This window comes from Heptranchias perlo, chromosome 22 (genome assembly GCF_035084215.1).
Source record: "Heptranchias perlo isolate sHepPer1 chromosome 22, sHepPer1.hap1, whole genome shotgun sequence".
Classification (NCBI taxonomy): domain Eukaryota; kingdom Metazoa; phylum Chordata; class Chondrichthyes; order Hexanchiformes; family Hexanchidae; genus Heptranchias; species Heptranchias perlo.
Window position 1 is genome coordinate 16,109,705 of NC_090346.1, and position 18,681 is coordinate 16,128,385.

Sequence of the window (18,681 nt, forward strand, 5' to 3'; positions counted from 1 at the left end):
TGCCTTTGAGAAGATGGTGATGAGCCGCTTTCTTGAACCGCTGCAGTCCGTGTGGTGAAGGTTCTCCCACAGTGCTGTGAAGTCGGGAGTTCCAGGATTTTGACCCAGTGACGATGAAGGAAAGGCGATATATTTCCAAGTCGGGATGGTGTGTGACTTGGAGGGGAACGTGCAGGTGGTAGTGTTCCCATGTGCCTGCTGCCCTTGTCCTTCTAGGTGTAGAGGTCGCGGGTTTGGGAGGTGCTGTCGAAGAAGTGTTGGCGAGTTAGTGCACGCTGCAGCCACGGTGCGCCAGTGGTGAAGGGAGTGAATGTTTAGGGTGGTGGATGGGGTGCCAACAAGCGGGCTGCTTTGTCCTGGATGGTATCGAGCTTCTTGAGTGTTGTTGGAACTGCACTCATCCAGGCAAGTGGAGAGTATTCCATCACACTCCTGACTTGTGCCTTGTAGATGGTGGAAAGGCTTTGGGGAGTCAGGAGGTGAGAAACTCGCTGCAGAATACCCAGCCTCTGACCTGCTCTTGTAGCCACAGTATTTGGCTTGTTCAGTTAAGTTTTTGGTAAATGGTGACCCCCAGGATGTTGTTAGTAGGGAATTCGGTGATGGTAATGCCGTTGAATGTCAAGGGGAGGTGGTTAGACTCTCTTGTTGGAGATGGTCATTGCGCGAATGTTACTTGCCACTTATCAGCCCAATCCTGGATGTTGACCAGGTCTTGCTGCATGCGGGCACAGATTGCTTCATTATCTGAGGGGTTGCAAATGGAACTGAACACTGCAATCATCAGCGAACATCCCCATTTCTGACCTTATGATGGAGGGAAGGTAATTGATGAAGCAGCTGAAGGTGGTTGGGCCTAGGACACTGCCCTGAGGAACTCCTGCAGCACTGACCTGGGGTTGAGATGATTGGCCTCCAACAACCACTACCATCTTCCTTTGTGCTAGGTATGACTCCATCCACTGGAGAGTTTTCCCCCTGATTCCCATTGATTTCAATTTTACTAGGGCTCCTTGGTGCCATACTTGGTCAAATGCTGCCTTGATGTCAAGGGCAGTCACTCTCACCTCACCTCTGGAATTCAGCTCTTTTGTCCATGTTTGGACCAAGGCTGTAATGAGGTCTGGAGTCGAGTGGTCCTGGCGGAACCCAAACTGAGCATCGGTGAGCAGTTTCTTGGTGAGAAAGAGCACTGTCGACGACACCTTCCATCACTTTGCTGATGATTGAGAGTAGACTGATGGGGCGGTAATTGGCCGGATTGGATTTATCCTGCTTTTTGTGGACAGGACATATCTGGGCAATTTTCCACATTGTCGGGTAGAGCCAGTGTTGTAGCTGTACTGGAACAGTTTGGCTAGAGGCACGGCTAGTTCTGGAGCAGTAGTCTTCAGCACTGCAGCCGGGATGTTGGGGCCCATAGCCTTTGCTGTATCCAGTGCACTCAGCCGTTTCTTGATATCACGTGGAGTGAATCGAATTGGCTGAAGACTGGCTTATGTGATGGTGGGGATATCGGGCGGAGGCCGAGATGGATCGTCTACTCGGCACTTCTGGCTGAAGATGGTTGCAAACACTTCAGCCTTGTCTTTTACTCACGTGCTGGACTCCACCATCTTTGAGGATGGGGATGTTTACAGAGACTCCTCCTCCCGTTAGTTTAACTGCCCACCACCATTCACGACTGGATGTGGCAGGACTGCAGACTTTGATCTGATCCGTTGGTTGTGGAATCGCTTAATTCTGTCTATAGCATGTTGCTTCCGCTGTTTAGCATGCATGTAGTCCTGAGTTGTAGCTTCACCAGGTTGGCACCTCATTTTTAGGTATGCCTGGTGCTGCTCCTGGCATGCTCTTCTACACTCCTCATTGAACCAGGGTTGATCCCGTGGTTAGTTGTTAATGCTAGAGTGAAGAATATGCCGGGCCATGAGGTTACAGATTGTGCGGAATACAATTCTGCTGCTGATGGCCCACAGTGCCTCATGGATGCCCAGTTTTGAGCTGCCGGATCTGTTCTGAATCTATCCCATTTAATACGGTGATAGTGCCACACAACACGTTAGATGGTGTCCTCAGTGCGAAGACGGGTCCTTGTCTCGACGAGGACTTGCGGTGGTCACTCCTACCAATACCGTCATGGACAGATGCGTCTGCGACAGGTAGATTGGTGAGGACGCGTTCAAGTAGGTTTTTCCCTCGTGTTGGTTCGCTCACCACCTGCCGCAGGCCCACTCTGGCAGCTGTGTCCTTCAGGACTTGGCCAGCTCGGTCAGTAGTGGTGCTACTGAGCCACTCTTGGTGATGGACATTGAAGTCCCCCACCCAGAGTACATTTTGTGCCCTTGCTACGTTCAGTGCTTCCTCCAAGTGGTGCTCAACATGGAGGAGGACTGATTCATCAGGTGAGGGAGGACGGTAGGTGGTAATCAGCAGGAAGTTTCCTTGCCCATGTTTGACCTGATGCCATGAGGTTTCATGGGGTCCAGAGTCAATGTTGAGGACTCCCAGGGCCACTCCCTCCTGACTGTATATCACTGTACCGCCACCTCTGGTGGGTCTGTCCTGCCGGTGGGACAGGACATACCCAGGGATGGTGATGGAAGAGTCTGGGATGTTGGCTGAAAGGTATGATTCTGTGAGTATGGCAATGTCAGGCTGTTGCTTGACTAGTCTGTGGGACAGCTCTCCGAATTTTGGCACAAGTTCCCAGATGTTAGTGAGGAGGGCTTTGCAGGGTCGACTGGGCTTGGTTTGCCTTTGTCGTGTCCAATGCCAGGTGGTCCATCCAGTTTTATTCTTATGACTTTTTTTAGCGAGACTGTACAACTGAGTGGCTTGCTCGGCCATTTCAGAGGGCAATTAAGAATCAACCACATTGTTGTGGGTCTGGAGTCACATATAGGCCAGACCGGGTAAGGACGGCAGGTTTTCTTCCCAAAAGGACATTCGTGAACCAGATGGGTTTTTACGACAATCCGGTAGTTTCATGGCCACCATTACTGATACTAGTTTTTTTAATTCCAGATTTTATTTAATTGAATTTAAATTCCCCAGCTGCCGTGGTGGGATTTGAACTCATGAAATCATAGATTGTGTATAAAACTGTCTGATTTGCAGGTCTCCTGAACAAATTAAGCTTTGAAGAGCCATAACTATAGAAATCATTGCACCTGGATGAGATAGAAGTAATGACAGGGGCAGCATATTCTGCTGAACTGCCTCATAATCTTAAATACTAGACAGAAAGATCTTGAATTTATATAGTGTTTATCACATCCTCTTGACATCCAAAGCACTTTGCAGCCATTGAATTTTGCAGTGCCATCACTGTTTTGTAGGCAAACACAGCAGCCAATATACACACAGCAAGGAGCCACAACTGAATGAATGAGCAGATAATCTGTTTTTGGCAGTGTTGGTTGAGGTCGGAATGCTGGTCAGAAGACTGAGAACTCCCTGCTTTTCCTTGAGAAATTCCAGAATTTGTTGGACAAAGTATGTAAATGGCAGAATGTAATAGATGGAATTTAGCATAGGCAAGTATTAAGTGTTGCACATAAGAAGGAAAAATAGGCGAGACGGTGCTCCGTAATTTGTGTTGAATTAGGTAAGGATGGCGGCAAACCTCTGAGTTTTGGTTATTGAGTCTGCCCAATACAGGACAGTAATCAACAAAGCGAGTAGATGTTGAACTACGTCGCCAAAGAAGTAGAATGCAAGTCATGATCAAATTGTATCGTGGTCTGGTCAGACTGCACCTTGAATACTTCATCCAGTTCTAGTCTCCAAGAAAAAGGAGACATTCAAGCACAGCGCAGAGAATGGCCTCAAAGATCATCCCTGGATATAGAGTTTTCAGGCAGGATAGAGTGGGTGATAAAAAAGGAGGGGGATAGCATTATTGGTTAAAGAATCAATTACAGTTGTGAGAAGGGATGATATGCTAAATGGATCAATCGAGACCATATGGGTTAAGCTAAGTAATAAAAAAGGGGTAGTCACACTACTCGGAGTGTACTATAGATCCCCGAATAGCGAAAGGGAGACAGAAGAACAAATATGTAGGCAAATTTCTGAATACAAAAATAAGAGGGCAATAATAGTAGGGGACTTCAACTACCCTAACATTAACTGGGATTCGCACAGAGGGAGCAAAATTCTTGATTGGTGTCTAGGAGAACTTTTTAGCCAGTACGTGACAAGCCCAACAAGAGGGGATGCAATTCTAGATTTAGTCCTGGGAAATGAAGATGGGGCAAGCTGGTGAAGTGACAGTGGGTGACCATATTGGGGATAGTGACCACAGTTCAGTTAGTTTTAGCATTATTATGGAAAAGGACAGAGTTAAATCAGGAGTAAATGTTTTAAATTGGGGGAAGGCAAATTTTACAGAACTAAGAGGTGATTTGGCAGACGTGGACTGGACACAACTACTTGAGGAGAAATCAGTGGCAAGCCAATGGGAGCCACTAAAAAGTGAAATTCTACAGGTACAATGCAGACACGCCCCCTCAGAAAAAGGGTGGCACTGCCAAATTTAGAGCCCCCTGGTTGTCTAGAAGTATACAGGGCAAGATAAAGCAGAAAAAGAAAGCTTATGACTGTCACAGAAAACTAAATACTGCAGAAAGCCTAGAGGAGTATAGAAAGTACAGGGATGACGTAAAAAAGGAAATAAGGAAAGCAAAGAGAGGGCATGAAAAAATACTAGCTAGCAAGATTATAGAAAACCCAAAGATGTGTTATCAGTACATTAAGAATAAGAGGATAGCTAAGGAAAAGGTGGAACCTATCAGGGATGATAAGGGTAACTTTTGTGTCGAAGCAGAGGATGAATATTTTGTCTCCGTATTCACAAAGGAAAGGGATGATCCGGACATAGTAGTTCAAGAGGAGAGGTGTGAAATATTGGATAAGGTAAACAAAATGAGGGAGGAAGTACTGGAGGGCCTGGAATCCTTGAAAGTTGATAAGTCACCAGGGCCGGATGGATTGTTTCCTAGGCTATTGAAGGAAGCCAGGGAGGAAATAGCGGATGCTCTGAGGATCATTTTCCAATCCTCACTAATACAGGGGAGGTACCAGAGGACTGGAAGATTGTAAACGTAGTACTATTGTTTAAAAAGGGTACGAGGGAAAGGCCAAACAATTATAGGCCGGTCAGTCTTACCTCGGTGGTGGGCAAACTCTTAGAATCAATACTGAGCGATAGGATAAACTGTCACTTGGAAAGGCATGGTTTAATCAGGGATGATGTGGAGATGCCAGTCGGATGGACTGGGGTTGACAATTGTAAACAATTTTACAACACCAAGTTATAGTCCAGCAATTTTATTTTAAATTCACAAGCTTTCGGAGGCTTCCTCCTTCCTCAGGTGAACGTTGTTGGAAAACAACGTTGATTTTCCAACAACGTTCACGTGAGGAAGGAGGAAGCCTCCGAAAGCTTGTGAATTTAAAATAAAATTGCTGGACTATAACTTGGTGTTGTAAAATTGTTTACAATTAATCAGGGATAGTCAGCATGGATTTGTTCAGGGAAGGTCATGCCTTACAAATCTGATTGAATTCTTTGAGGAAGTGACAAGGAGGATTGATGAGGGTAGTGCAGTGGATGTTATCTACATGGATTTTAGTAAGGCATTTGACAAGGCCTCACATGGCAGACTGGTCAGAAAGGTAAAAGCCCATGGAATACAGGGAAATGCGCCGAATTGGATCCAAAATTGGTTCAGTAACTGGAAACAAAGGGTAAAAGTCGATGGATGTCTTTGCGAATGGAAATCCGTTTCCAGTGGTGTGCCACAGGGCTCAGTGTTTGGTCCCTTGCTGTTTGTGGTATATATTAATGATTTGGACCTGAATGTAGGGGGCATGATTGGCAAATTTGCAGATGACACAAAAATTGGCCGTGTAGTTGATAGTGAAGAGGATAACTGTAGACTCCAAGAAGATATCACTGGGTTGGTGGAGTGGGTGGAAAAGTAGCAAATGGAGTTCAACCCGGAGAAGTGTGAAGTAATGCACTTAGGGAGGGCAAAAAGTAAAAGGGAATACTCACTAAACGGGAATATATTGAGAGGGGTTGAGGAAGTGAGAGACCTTGGAGTGCATGTGCACAGGTCCCTGAAGGTGGCAGTACAGGTGGATAAAGTTGTGAAGAAGGCATATGGAATGCTCTCCGTTATTAGCCGAGGTATAGAATACAAAAGCAGGGATGTAATGATGGAACTGTATAAACGCTGGTAAGGCCACAGCTGGAGTATTGTGCGCAGTTCTGGTCACCATATGACAGGAGGAAGTAATTGCTCTGGAGAGAGTACAGAGAAGATTTACAAGAATGTTTCCAGGGCTTGAAAATTGCAGCTACGAGGAGAGATTGGATAGGCTGGGGTTGTTTTCCTTGGAGCATAGGAGGCTGAAGGGAGACTTGATTGAGGTGTACAAAATTATGAGGGGCCTAGATAGAGTAGACAGGAAGTACCTGTTTCCCCTAGTGGAGAGTTCAAGAACTAGAGGACATAGATTTAAGCTGATTGGCGGAAGGATTAGAGGGGACATGAGGAAAATTTTTTTATCCAGAGGATGGTGGGTGTATGGAATTTGCTGTCCGAATTGGTGGTAGAAGCAAGGACTCTCAACTCTTTAAAAAGTAGCTGGACCTGCACCTGAAGTGCTGTAAGCTGCAGGGCTACGGACCGGGTGCTAGAAGATGGGATTGGAATGGGCATCTGGTTGTTCTTTAAGCCGGTGTGGACATGATGTGCCGAATGGTCCCCTTCTGTGCTGTATCTTTTCTATGGTTCTATAGTAACCAAGGCAAAAACCTTGGAATCATTGAAGGGACAATTGGATATTGCAGCGCGGGAGCTTTAGGATCTTTCTGGATGGATTAAAATGGCTCGAATGGCTTTCCTCAGCTGTAATTATCTTGACCAGTGCCATGGGATTTTTTTATGTCCACCTATGCTGCCTGAACTCAGTTTAACATCTGACAATTCAGTACTGCAGTGCAGTGTCAGCCCACTTAATTTGCTCAAGTCCTGGAGTAGGACTGGAACCCACAACCTTTGTGAAAGTGCTACCAACTGAGCCAACCTGACACTACAAGGAAATACCTCTGCACATTCACTGGTGTGTCTGTCATCTCCTGTTGTCCTCATTTTATGCTTCAAGGCAGCAGGAAGCTGACATTTTATGTGGAATTTCCCTTTCCCTGCAGTGACATGAATGAAGATTGTTGGTCACAGTCCTCTGTTTCCAATCATGATGCTAGAGTGGAACTTGAAGATATCACAGTGGGGGGACATGTGGTGGGAGGAGTAGTTCCTAAATGACTCTTTCAAAATTGCTTCAAACCAGCAGTTTGGAGCACTGTACACAGCAAGTGTGGAAGTATCCATCTCCCTTAAACACATTTAATAATAAGGTGCAATTCAATAACCTTCCTTCAAACGCTATAAACTTATGGATTAATATCTCCTGTTTTATAGAAGTATTTTTGGGCTGTTTAATATAGTCTGAAACCTTCTAATGGAATGTGTACTTTACTGTACAATTTTGGCACTGACCTGCACCATGGGCCTTTTTTCTTCACCTAGATTTCACAAAGCACTTTTATGTTTCAGTGGTTTTGGAGGGTAATTGGACTCATGGTGCCACTCCTTTGTTTCAATAGCTGCCTGGCACTATTCTGCATGCACCATGCAAAGGTGGTGGTGGCAAATCCAGTGGCAGCTCTTATGACCCATGAAAAAGGGGTTTCTGCTACAGATGGGACGAGGGGAATTGGCAGGCATATATTAGCTACAGACAATGGCAAGACAACTGTACATCTACTATTGGCAAAAAAAAATTAGGATATTTGGTGGGTCCTAAAAGCTTGGAACACGTTAGTCTGAACAAGATCTGTTTTAGAACGGTGGAGTAAAATCAAGTTGTAACTCTCAAGTCTAAGAAGCGTGCAGGTACAAGCGTTCCCAGTCCAGGTAATTGTGCTGGTGGGTTTGGTCTCCCACACCCCAGTGATTAATAATTGTAAATGTGACCCTTACTGCAATGGTACAGTCATTAGTTAGGCTATTTTATTTTGTGACACTAAAACCAAACACTGCCGTAGCCTGCAGTGTGTGCCCTTCTGCACATACAGACTAGGTAAGAGCTATTTGGTTAGACATGCACATGTTGGTGTCGACTTTTCCAAATTGCTCCATTCTAATGACCTGGGAGATTCAGAAGCACTTTGTAAAAATAAAGTGCTTTGAACAACTTGTTTTTAACAAGTGGGTTGAAGTGGAGGCGACAGCCACAGGGCTAAAGCCTCCTGCCCTGTTGCAAATAGACGCAGCTTTTTTAAGAGTTAGTAATTGAAAGGTTAAAATAAGGGTAATCCTGTAAGTAGATTACACAGAGCTTTTCCTATTTTCCAGTTATGTCGGATTAAGTCTGTCGTTTCCGGCAGTAAACAGAAACTGTATCTTGGTAGAGACCGTGTGTCCTGAATCCTGTTGTTTTTGTTTAAGGGATAGAGTGCAAGAAAAGGAAGAACAGTTGATGGAAGAAAGGAAAAAGAGAAAAGACGACAAGAAGAAAAAGGAAGCCGCTCTGAAGAAGGTATTTACTGTCTGCTACTCCCGGAGGAGCAACTAATCAAATGATATTATTCCTTTGTTTAGAACACATTCAAGACTATACAAAAAAAAGTATTTAAATGTGGGGACGGTAGTGAAGGATGCAGCTGCCTGCCTTGGAGTAAGCTCTTTATTGGAAAACTTTGAAGTTTTGCACATTTCGTACTTCTCAAATGCTATTTTGAGTTGTAGAATAATTACCATGCTTTCTCAGGTAATGGTTGAAGATGGAGTAACAGAATACACACTATTTTGTAGGTTACATAGTACTTGCCTCTTGACAAGAAAAGACCCAAACCCCACCAATTAATAACCCATCCAAGTCTCAATGTATTCAGTACCTTTAAAGGAAAATGATTTACAGGAAACAAAGGATTCTTGTGCATGCAGCTGAAAGACTTTTTTATTAAAACCTATTGCAGTGCATTTTAAGGGCTGATCTTCCAAATGATCTGTTTACCTGAGCAAGGTGTGCCACAAATTATAGATGTCACTTTACCAAAACATCCTGTACCATGCCACATATCCATACAAGCACCACTAGCCCACTCCCATTTGAGGTGCTTTTATTTATTTTTACTGTCCCTGTTAGATACGTTCGTGAGACAAGCTTGGAGCCGCTGTCTCTATGCCAGGAATGAGGTCCAGGCACAGGGACTTTCGCTCCTAGATTTATTAGAGGAAACAATACTTGCAAACAACTCACGTGAAGGCTGCGGACAATCTCACGTTAGTCACTGAGCTCGTTAGTGGGATGGCCAACTGTCAATCTTCTCCAACTTTGCGTTATGTTTGTACGGTTATTATATCCAGCTCTGGATCATTACATCATACCTCTTCCATCACCTTTACCCTTAGTTTACATTAACGACCATTAGCTCAGCATTCAAAAGATTTGCTGTCTCGGTATCAGTGGGTGAAAGCTCCATGGCCATCACTCATCTAGGTCTATGGTAGGCTTCAAGACGTAGCGTAAGTTGTCTGTTTCCTTACATCTATATGAAAGGGTAGAAGCACTCCTTGTATGGTAGTTGACAGATTTATCTACTAGAAGGTCAGAACTACAGAAGAGCAGACAGCTATCTTTTGACTCTAGCTTGTACCATCCATGAAGTGGGCCTTGAAGGTCTGAGCTGATTTTGGACATGTTCCAGACACTGCCTGTTTCAGCATTTTCTCCAGAACCAGTCTTTTAACCACAAAATGCAGTACTCAGTACAAGATGGAACCTGAGCACAGTCTCTCGTAGCATCTCTAACAGTTGCTCTCTAAAGAGAGTAATCTCCGTGCATCATTCACCTTTTACTTGGTTGGCTGCCAGTTGAGCTGGGTTCTGTTGTGGAATTAGGAGACCTAGTTGCTCTCAGTGGAAACATGAGTGACTGGTTCCCCACCTTTTACTGTCTCTCCCTTAATTCAGGACATTCATAGATCCACATTTGTGTAGTGTCATCAGCTCTCCAATTTATATGGGGAGGGAGCAGGAATGCATCTGATGGCGAGACCTGCCTACGTCCGGTTGACTGCCCTTCTGTAATATTAAACACCTCTGCTGTTGCTGAAAATGTGTTATTGTGAAACCCTGTTTCTGTAATTGTTCCGATGAACCAGCTGGTTATGGTGCGTAGATTTTTGTAGCGCAGTGTCCTTTTCCCTGATTTTTGAAATTTAATAGGATGTTCTGCAATAGGGCGTAAACCATTTAAGCAGCTGCTTTTGCGATTTTAGGTGTAAGCTTTCCTCCCCTCAAACTGACGCACTTTTTTTTTGTTTCAGGCAATTGAACAAAAAAACAAAGGTAAGACGATGTCTGTTGGTCAGTTACTGTATGTTGTGGTTTTTTACTCTCTCTCCCTGGTTTTATTGTCATGTAACTTAGATTTCTGACTAAATAGGGGTAACAAATGCGATGTGTCTGCATCGCTATGTAATACTTTCACTTCGTAGTATTACGATTCACAACAAATTTCAAAGTGCTGGTTCCATGTTTGCTGTCAGTGTTAGGAGAGGGAATGGGGAGAGGACAGAGAATGAATGGTAGAGAACCAGAATAGGAGATTGGAGGCCAGTGTTTTATCTTTAAAACTCTGTGACTGCTCTAGTTTGATTTTTAAGTGATCAATCAGTATAATCTACTGGTGGCAACATCTTCACTACATCAACTTTTAACTGCAACTAGACTTAAAAAAAAATTCCGGAGACACTACTCATAATCTGTACATGGAACCTGCTGTCTCCAAGTGAGAAGACTGCAGAATGTGTTCGTTTTAGTTATTTCTCTGTGCAGTGTGCTCAGCACTAAGCAGCAATTTGGTTTATTTCCTTCATTGAGCAGCATGCTGGTGAAGGACTTCAGTTCGTTATTTTTTAATAACTTGTTCCAATAACTTTTTGTTCAAAGTATCCCTCCCCCTCTCATTGTGTATTCAGGGACGACAAATTCTGCCAGAACATTTTCTTAAATATCAAACCATTACGTTGGCAGAGACCCTTTAAGTTGGCTGTGCTTGTCTTCGGGATGCTGCAGAGGTTTCTCTGACATGGAGGAGCCATGTGTGTGTTTCAGTGATTCCATTGATTACAGTTTGGGTCATGAATGACCTGCTAGCCAATCTGGAGCCAGCTGATCCTGGGAAAACACACTATTGGCTGCCCTTCATTCGTGAACGGAGACAGTGAACATGGGCTGCTTCACTGCAAGTCGATCACAGCTATGTCTTATTCTATCTTTGCTTGGCACCCGCGCATACAGTTCTATAGATCAGTAGTGGGACTCTTCCCCTTGCACCTTGGGCAGATGATACTGAAGCCATATGTGTTCCACTGCAACTCAGGGTGGATCAGGTAACTCAGTACTGGCTGGGGATCAAATTTGGGATCATCTGATCACTGTGGCTCCTGGACATGTGGTGTGGCCATTGGAAAACCAGTCGAATCATTGAAGTTCACCCCTCTGGTACCCTAACTCTCCCATTACAATATCCAACTATATTTTGAACCTAATTTTTTATCTCTATTACCCTACCTGACAGGTTATCCCAAACATGTACCACCCTTGTGAACAAAGAAATTCTCCTGGCTGGTGATTTTAAATGTGCTTTTTGTTCATTTAAATTTGTCTTATTAGTCCTATTTGCCTGGCTTACTTTGAAGCTCGAGTCTGTGTCTGCAGGGATCCGGATAGTGAATGAATTGCTCATGTAGAGCAACTATAAATGAGTTTTCAGAAATTTAGTTTCAAAATATCTAGCTAGGAAGATGCAAGTGCTTTTTATAAAAGCAATCTTGATAGAACTGGATGGCAGAGAGCATGGCGAGTGTGGTATACCTGATTGATCCCTATAGATATGCAGTGTGGGTGTTGATTAGAATATGATCTTCAGTGGAAGTCATTATGACACGGTGCTTCATACTGGCTTTCTGTAGACGCTAGCAGTGTTTTATTAGTTCACTTTCAATTGCAAAAATGTACAACAGCCAAGCTACTGTACACATTTGATTTATTGAGTATGTCCTTTCGTTCTGAAGGTGGGCGAGTTCAGGCAATAATGAAACACACTCCAATGTATTTTTAGTCTTCCACTTATTAGCTGAGCAATTGACGTGGGTATTGGCAGAAAAATGTAATCATAGCATACATTTAAGCAGGAAATTGTATCTGCTCAATGTTTGCTTCACTACTTCAATACCATATTTCACTGCGGCTCATCTGATTTCATGGCCCTTGTGCAGATAATAGTCTCTGAGTGCAGCTTCCACTGAGGGGGAATCCATGATATTAAAGATTTTTATCTGCCTTGCAGGTTGATTTTAAAACCACCTTCCCACTGACTGACTACCTACATAAGCTTTCCCTTTAATCAAATCCCCCGCACCTTTTGTGGCTGCTCAGCATTAACTTGCTGGTTGAAATGTAACTGAACAGTGCGTCAACAATGGCTTTGTGTCATAAACCCTGTGAGATATTGAACCATGCAGACCCCAAAATTTCCAGGTTTGATTCCCTCTCTGCTGGGTCAGCCAATCTCAGCCGAGTCCGCAGTTAGTGCTGCAACTGGCTTCAGCCCACCTGGGCTCGGGAGGGAAAAGTTAGCCAGTGTTCCTGTTCCTAATAGTTATTCAGTGATACCATCCCAAATGGGAATTCTCTATGGATAGGTTTCAGAGACTAGGTTAGGCTCTGCTGTAATATGTTCCTCCTCCTCCCACTCTCTTGCCCCCCCGCCCCCGCTTCCCCACTTTCCGAACCAAATCAAATAACCTTAATATTCATTGCCCCAGCTCACACAATTGTAACCATGTTTTTGGATGGTGTTCCAATAGCTGCCCTCTGCTAAAGGACTTTTTTTAAAAAACATAGATATTTCCCTCCTGTGTTTATGCTCACCGCCTGGCCCCTCCCCTGTTTTGAACTAATTCAGTACAAAAGACTGGACGATGGCGCAGGGCGACTCTTGTGCATTTTTGCTGCCTCCTCTGCTCAGCATCTTGGAGAAATTTGTTATTCCTTGTGAAATCCTTTGCACTAACTGATGTTTGAGAAGATGTGACCAGTGTTTCCTCCAGAGGATGGTGGAGGGAGGCAAGGGAAGTGAGTATCGTTCACTGTGGGTGTCCCATGTGGAGGGGGTGTGCACTTGAAGCAGTTGGTCTTTTCTTTTTCCCCGTAAGGGGGAAGGGAAAACTGAAAACAAACAAATTTGGACTACGGTTTTTCTCAGTGCAAGAATGATACTAGTTAGGCAAGCTGGGTTGTGCAGTCCATGGTCACGAGCTGCTTATCCTTTCAGTTTAACTTGCATCTCTTTAAGCATTTAAAAATATTGCGCTCAAGTTATGCGCAGGCCTTCCCTAAGATGCAATGCTGATGTTCCTCTTTATAACTTGTGCATAGTGGTGCAGGCTGATGTCCCTCTTTTCCCCCTCCCCTCCTTTTCCTGAAGCTCTGATCTCTGGTTCTTTTTGGGGTATTAGAGCCATTAACGTTGTCAGAAGCTCTTTAAAAGATCATGTGGTAAGAACAAGAGTTCTTTCCAGTTCAGTGACCATTATGTGCTGCTAGGAGAGCCCTATAGAATTAAGGGCTTGACTGTTAGAATTCCAGTGGTTTTGGTGGCAGCTGGACTGAGGGAGCTGTTGGACAAATAGTTGCACTGCCTACTGTGGCGGTTATTGACTGCTAGATTTATTTTACATGGTGTACTGAACTGACGCGTGTGTCACAGCGACGGGTAATGCAGTTGGCTCTTGTTTTTTGCTTTCATGTTCTGGTTAGGTTGGGACAGATGGTGTCTCAACAGGAAATTAACAGAACTAAATGCAGAGCATGCAGAACACATCTGTGTGTATAACACCTACAGAAAAAGAGGGCAAGCCTTCATACTGTTTCTGGCAACAGCCTTCAATGCTGCACTAGGCTTCCCTAATATGTAATGCTGGCATCCGTTTTTATGACTTGTGCATAATGGAGCACGGTGGTGGTCTTCCTCTTCTCGCCCTCCTTTAATCCATTTCATCGTCTAAATCTTTTTTAATGGAATTTTGATTTACTTCAGTTGTATAAGTCTAGTAATTATAGAGAATGCATGGTGTGTTCTGAGGGGTTGGAATTTGAATGAGCCATGTATGCTTTTCCTCCCACATTCCTCCCCCCCCCCCCCCCCCCTCCCGACGGTGTTGACTCATGCTAGGTATGGTTCTGTGGATGCTGCCAACCCTCCGGCATCTCACCGTCACCATTTATCATGTGCAAGTCCAGACAGTAAGTGTTGGGAGGCTATTCATTCATGGAGGGCATTGCAGTGGTGTTCAATCTTGACCTCATCAGATATCCACCAGCAGCACACAGGTCAGTGGCAAGTTATCAGAAGCTAGGAACCTCGCTGATTTCCTTTCCCCCTAACCCAGGGTGGCCGAGGCCCTTTGCTTAGCTCCAGCTTATCCTGCCTGAGATCAGTCATTTCAGATTAGGAACTGAGTACAAGTTTCACTGCAAGCTATTCCTACCTGAGGGGGTGGGCAGTTGACATGCTTCCCAGGGCTTTGGCAGCGCAACTCCTAAACTGCTAGATAGGTAGCCTGACTATTTGCTCTCTGATGCTTATCTTCTACCCATTCTTTTTTTTTTAAAAAAAACAATGATTAAAGACAGCATTGCCATGATTTATGATTTGGTCTAAAGGCCTACACTGTGTTTATGCCCAAGAGCTAGACAAGTTTATGTTGTACACTTACGCATTAAGTTGTGCCGCTTTGACTTCCAACCAGCTTGGTATTTTATGCTGGAAAGCATTCATATCTAGGTAGAAGAGTGCTTGGCTACTGCAGAATGATAGAAAGATAAAACTACTTTTAATGGCTGGTCAATTAGAGTGTTTTGGGGGAATGACCTCGGAAGGAAATGTTTTGCTTGCTAGAGTTCTCAGTACAGCAGTACCTCAGTGTCTTAGAATATGTGGTGTGACCACAAAGGGTTCACTGTTAATGGTGGTGTAATATAGCACCAAGTGCGTGGCCTCTTGTTTTGTTGCCGAGAACAATTTATTTTAAATTGGCGATGGGCACCCAAAGATCCTGCTAGGTTTTTAAAGAGGTTAAATCCAAGGACTTGAGGCTTTTCTGAAAGTTTTCCCTCATGATTTTAATACCCAGTAAAAATGTTTGTTATGCAACCATTTCAGTTTCCTTCGTTCTGTGGTTTTAATGTTTTGCATAATTTCCCTTTATCAGATACATCCTGAGTTCCTTTTTTATTTTGTTGCATTTGTCATTACTCTTTAAAGGTTATTGCTGTAGGAAGGCTTTGTAAGACCCTCCATTGTGACATTGACAGGGGTGGGGTAGATTGAAATGTTGCAATCGGTGTCACTATCTCCAGTCATGTCTAATGCTACCAATTGTTTTAATCTTTTTGCATACCCCATTGCAAAAGCATATAACTGCAGAAAGTTCAGCACTTGGAATACTCTGAGCATAGGTTTGCTGGACCAAGATTGGTACTTGTAACAGCGCACGGTGGCAATGAGATTGAGCTGACAGGCTAGTGATGGAATTACAGCTCTAACTGGTCCCAAACACAATTGAAGATTCAGGTTTTTAACATCTTCGGTACTGGTGTACCAGTGGTTTTAAAGAGTGGGCTATTGATTCTTGCAGGTCGCTGGGCCTAGCTCTGCAGCCTTCATCTTGCGTTTCATCTTGTAGAGGTATCATGGTAACACAACTCTGTTCTTAGGGTTGGCTGCCTTGGGAACTGAGTCTTCCTGAAAAACTTTCAATATGGTAACAGATTTCTTTAGTAGGGAGTTTAGATCAACTTTTGTGAAGCTGGGCTGTCCATCCTCATGTTTCCGTATCCCCATCTTCATTTGTTCCTGAGCCGACATCTTCGTTACTGTGTGGTTTGAGAACTGTCGGGTGAATGTTGTATTACACCACAACTTGGACGATTGCCTGATCCTGCTGGTTCTAATCTTGAGAACTTGATTGGTGTTTCCCAGCGAATCACAAGCTGCTTTCGTGTGCTGCCTGTTTGAGATTTTGATTGATGGTCGCCAGTGCTGGGTTTCTATTAAGTACTTTCGATTGAATTATTTTTAATACAAACTCTGCTGCCTAATACAAGCACAAGGCTCCTTGGAACCAGCAATGACAATTGAATAAGTTTTAGAGTGCTTTGTAAAGGTGGTGAGCTAAGAAAGGGGATGGTGCAGTTTTCAAATGGGAAGGTCATCCTTGACCAATCTTACTGAATTCTTTGAAGAAGTAACAAAGTGTTGACAAGGGCAATGCAGTAGATGTAATATATTTGGATTTTCAAAAGGCCTTCGATAAGGTACCGCGTAGTAGATTCATGACTAAGGTCACAGGATGTGGAGTCGGGACAAGTATCAATGGATAGCAAGCAAGCTACAAAACAGAAAACAGAGTAGGGGTTAAAGGTAGTTACTCAAACTGGCAAAAGATGGGAAGTGGTGTTCCACAAGGATTGGTGTTGGGACCACAGTTGTTCACCGTTTACATAAACGATTTGGAGTCGGGAATCGGAAGTACAATTTCAAAATTTGTGGATGACACCAAATTGGGGGGTATAGTTAACGCTGAGGAGGGCTGTGACAAAATACATGAAGACTTAAATAAACTTGCAGAATGGGCGTGTAATTGGCAAATGAATTTCAATATAGATAAGTGAGAGATTACATTTTGGTAGAATTAATGAGGCCACATACTCCATGGAAAATAAGAGTCTAAACTAGGTACAGGAGCTAAGAGATTTAGGTACAGATACACATCACTAAAAGTAGTGACCCAGGTTAATAAGACCATTTTGAAAAAAGCAAACCAAGCACTGGGGTTCATTTCTAGAGGGATAGAATGGAAAAGCAGAGAAGTTATGCTAAACTTGTTCAGAACCTTGGATAGACCACACTTGGAGTACCGCGAACCGTTCTAGTCCTCACATCATAAAAAGGATGTAGAGGGACTGGAGAAGGTGCAAAAAAGATTTACTGGGATGATACCAGAACTGAGCAGTTATACCTATCAGGAAAGATTGAACAGGCTGGGGCTCTTTTCTCTAGAAAAGAGACGACTGTGGGGTGACCTGATAGAGGTCTTTAAGATTATGAAAGGGTTTGATAGGGCAGATGTAGAGAAGGTATTTCCACGTTCAGAGGAGACCAGAACTAGTTGTCATAAATATAAGATAGTCACTAATAAATCCAATAGGGAATTCAGGAGAAACTTATTTACCGAGGGTGGTAAGAATGAGGAACCTGCTACCACAAGGAGCAATTGAGGCGAATAGCATAGGTGCACTTAAGGGGAAGCTAGATGAACAATGAGAAGGGAAGGGAATAGAAGGATATGTTAATAGGGTGAGATGAAGGAGGCTCACGTGGAGCATAAACACTGACATGGAACTATTCAGCCGAATGGCCTATCTCTGTGCTGTACATTTTTTGTAATTCTTTGCAGTGACTGAGCTACAGCATTAAATTGATCGCTGAAGATCACCTATATGGCAGTGTATTAGAATGTTGCTCCAAGTGGTTTTTGATAGCAGACATACTTGTTGGAGAAGGGCTGCAGGAGCTTGCATTACACTCAGCATTGTCAGAAATCAGATTTTAGTCGGATTCTATATAAGCTGCTCCAAAGTGGGTTTAATTAATAGTTCATCTAGTTATATCAACTGAAACTTGAACCTCTATCAGCCCAGCTGTGTTAGGTAGGTGCTGGTGACCACTACAAAGGGAAAAGTTGGAAACTTCTCTTTGCAAACCCTGACATCTGTGACTGAAAACAGACAGGCACAGCATCCCTCGCTAATGCTCAAGATTAGTGGGTGGGAGTGTAGGTCAACCTGGAGAATGAAGAAATAAAACCACTGAAATGTGAAAGACTGACAGATGTAATGGAGGATAATGCACAGGATAAATAAACTTGGCAGTTAAATTACATAACTCGCCCTTCTCTATAAAACATTAATACAATGTTGTTTCTGGCTCTCTCCAAGTTCTTTTACAGTGAAATACCCCATCAGGGTCGTCATCTGATACTCAAAAGAATCTTGTAGATAAACTCCATGTTTTAAATACAGCTACCCATGATCCAACTTTCTTAAGAAAATTGCAGGGTTAGTTTGGCTCAGTTGGAGGGTACACACTTGGGTCATAAGGTTATAAGTTCAAGCCCCATACCAGCCCTTGAATGTATAAACTTTCAGTGGAGTGCTTCCTTGTCCAAGGTGCCATCCTTCATGAGATGTCAACCTGAGGCCCTATCTGTTTAAATGGACATGAAAGATCCTATAGCATTATTGGAAGAAGAGTAGGGTTTCTCCCAGTTTCCTGGCCAACATTCCTCCTTCAACCAACACCACTAAAACTTGTCCTTCGTCTCTGCTGTTTACGGGAACTTGCTGTGCACAAAATGACTGCCGACCTACAAAAGTCACTATTGCAAAGTAGCTCACTTTGTGAAGCAGGTTTAGTGTGCATTGTAATGACATTGTTCAGAGCTCCAGTTTCGTAGTTTATGATGTTGT

The 18,681-nt window shown here is 43.7% G+C and overlaps 1 protein-coding gene across 9 annotated transcripts in view; it reads left to right on the forward strand.

Annotated features, from left to right (window-relative positions):
• The window catches only part of LOC137340520 (trinucleotide repeat-containing gene 6A protein-like), a 113,155-nt gene that overhangs the window by 23,609 nt on the left and 70,865 nt on the right, over nucleotides 1-18,681 (forward strand). For all 9 annotated transcript variants that reach the window (XM_068003018.1, XM_068003023.1, XM_068003020.1 and 6 more), the window contains exons 3-4: nucleotides 8,526-8,616; nucleotides 10,410-10,431. In XM_068003018.1, coding sequence (XP_067859119.1) covers nucleotides 8,526-8,616; nucleotides 10,410-10,431 — 113 coding nt within the window. The remainder of the gene's footprint in view (nucleotides 1-8,525; nucleotides 8,617-10,409; nucleotides 10,432-18,681) is intronic.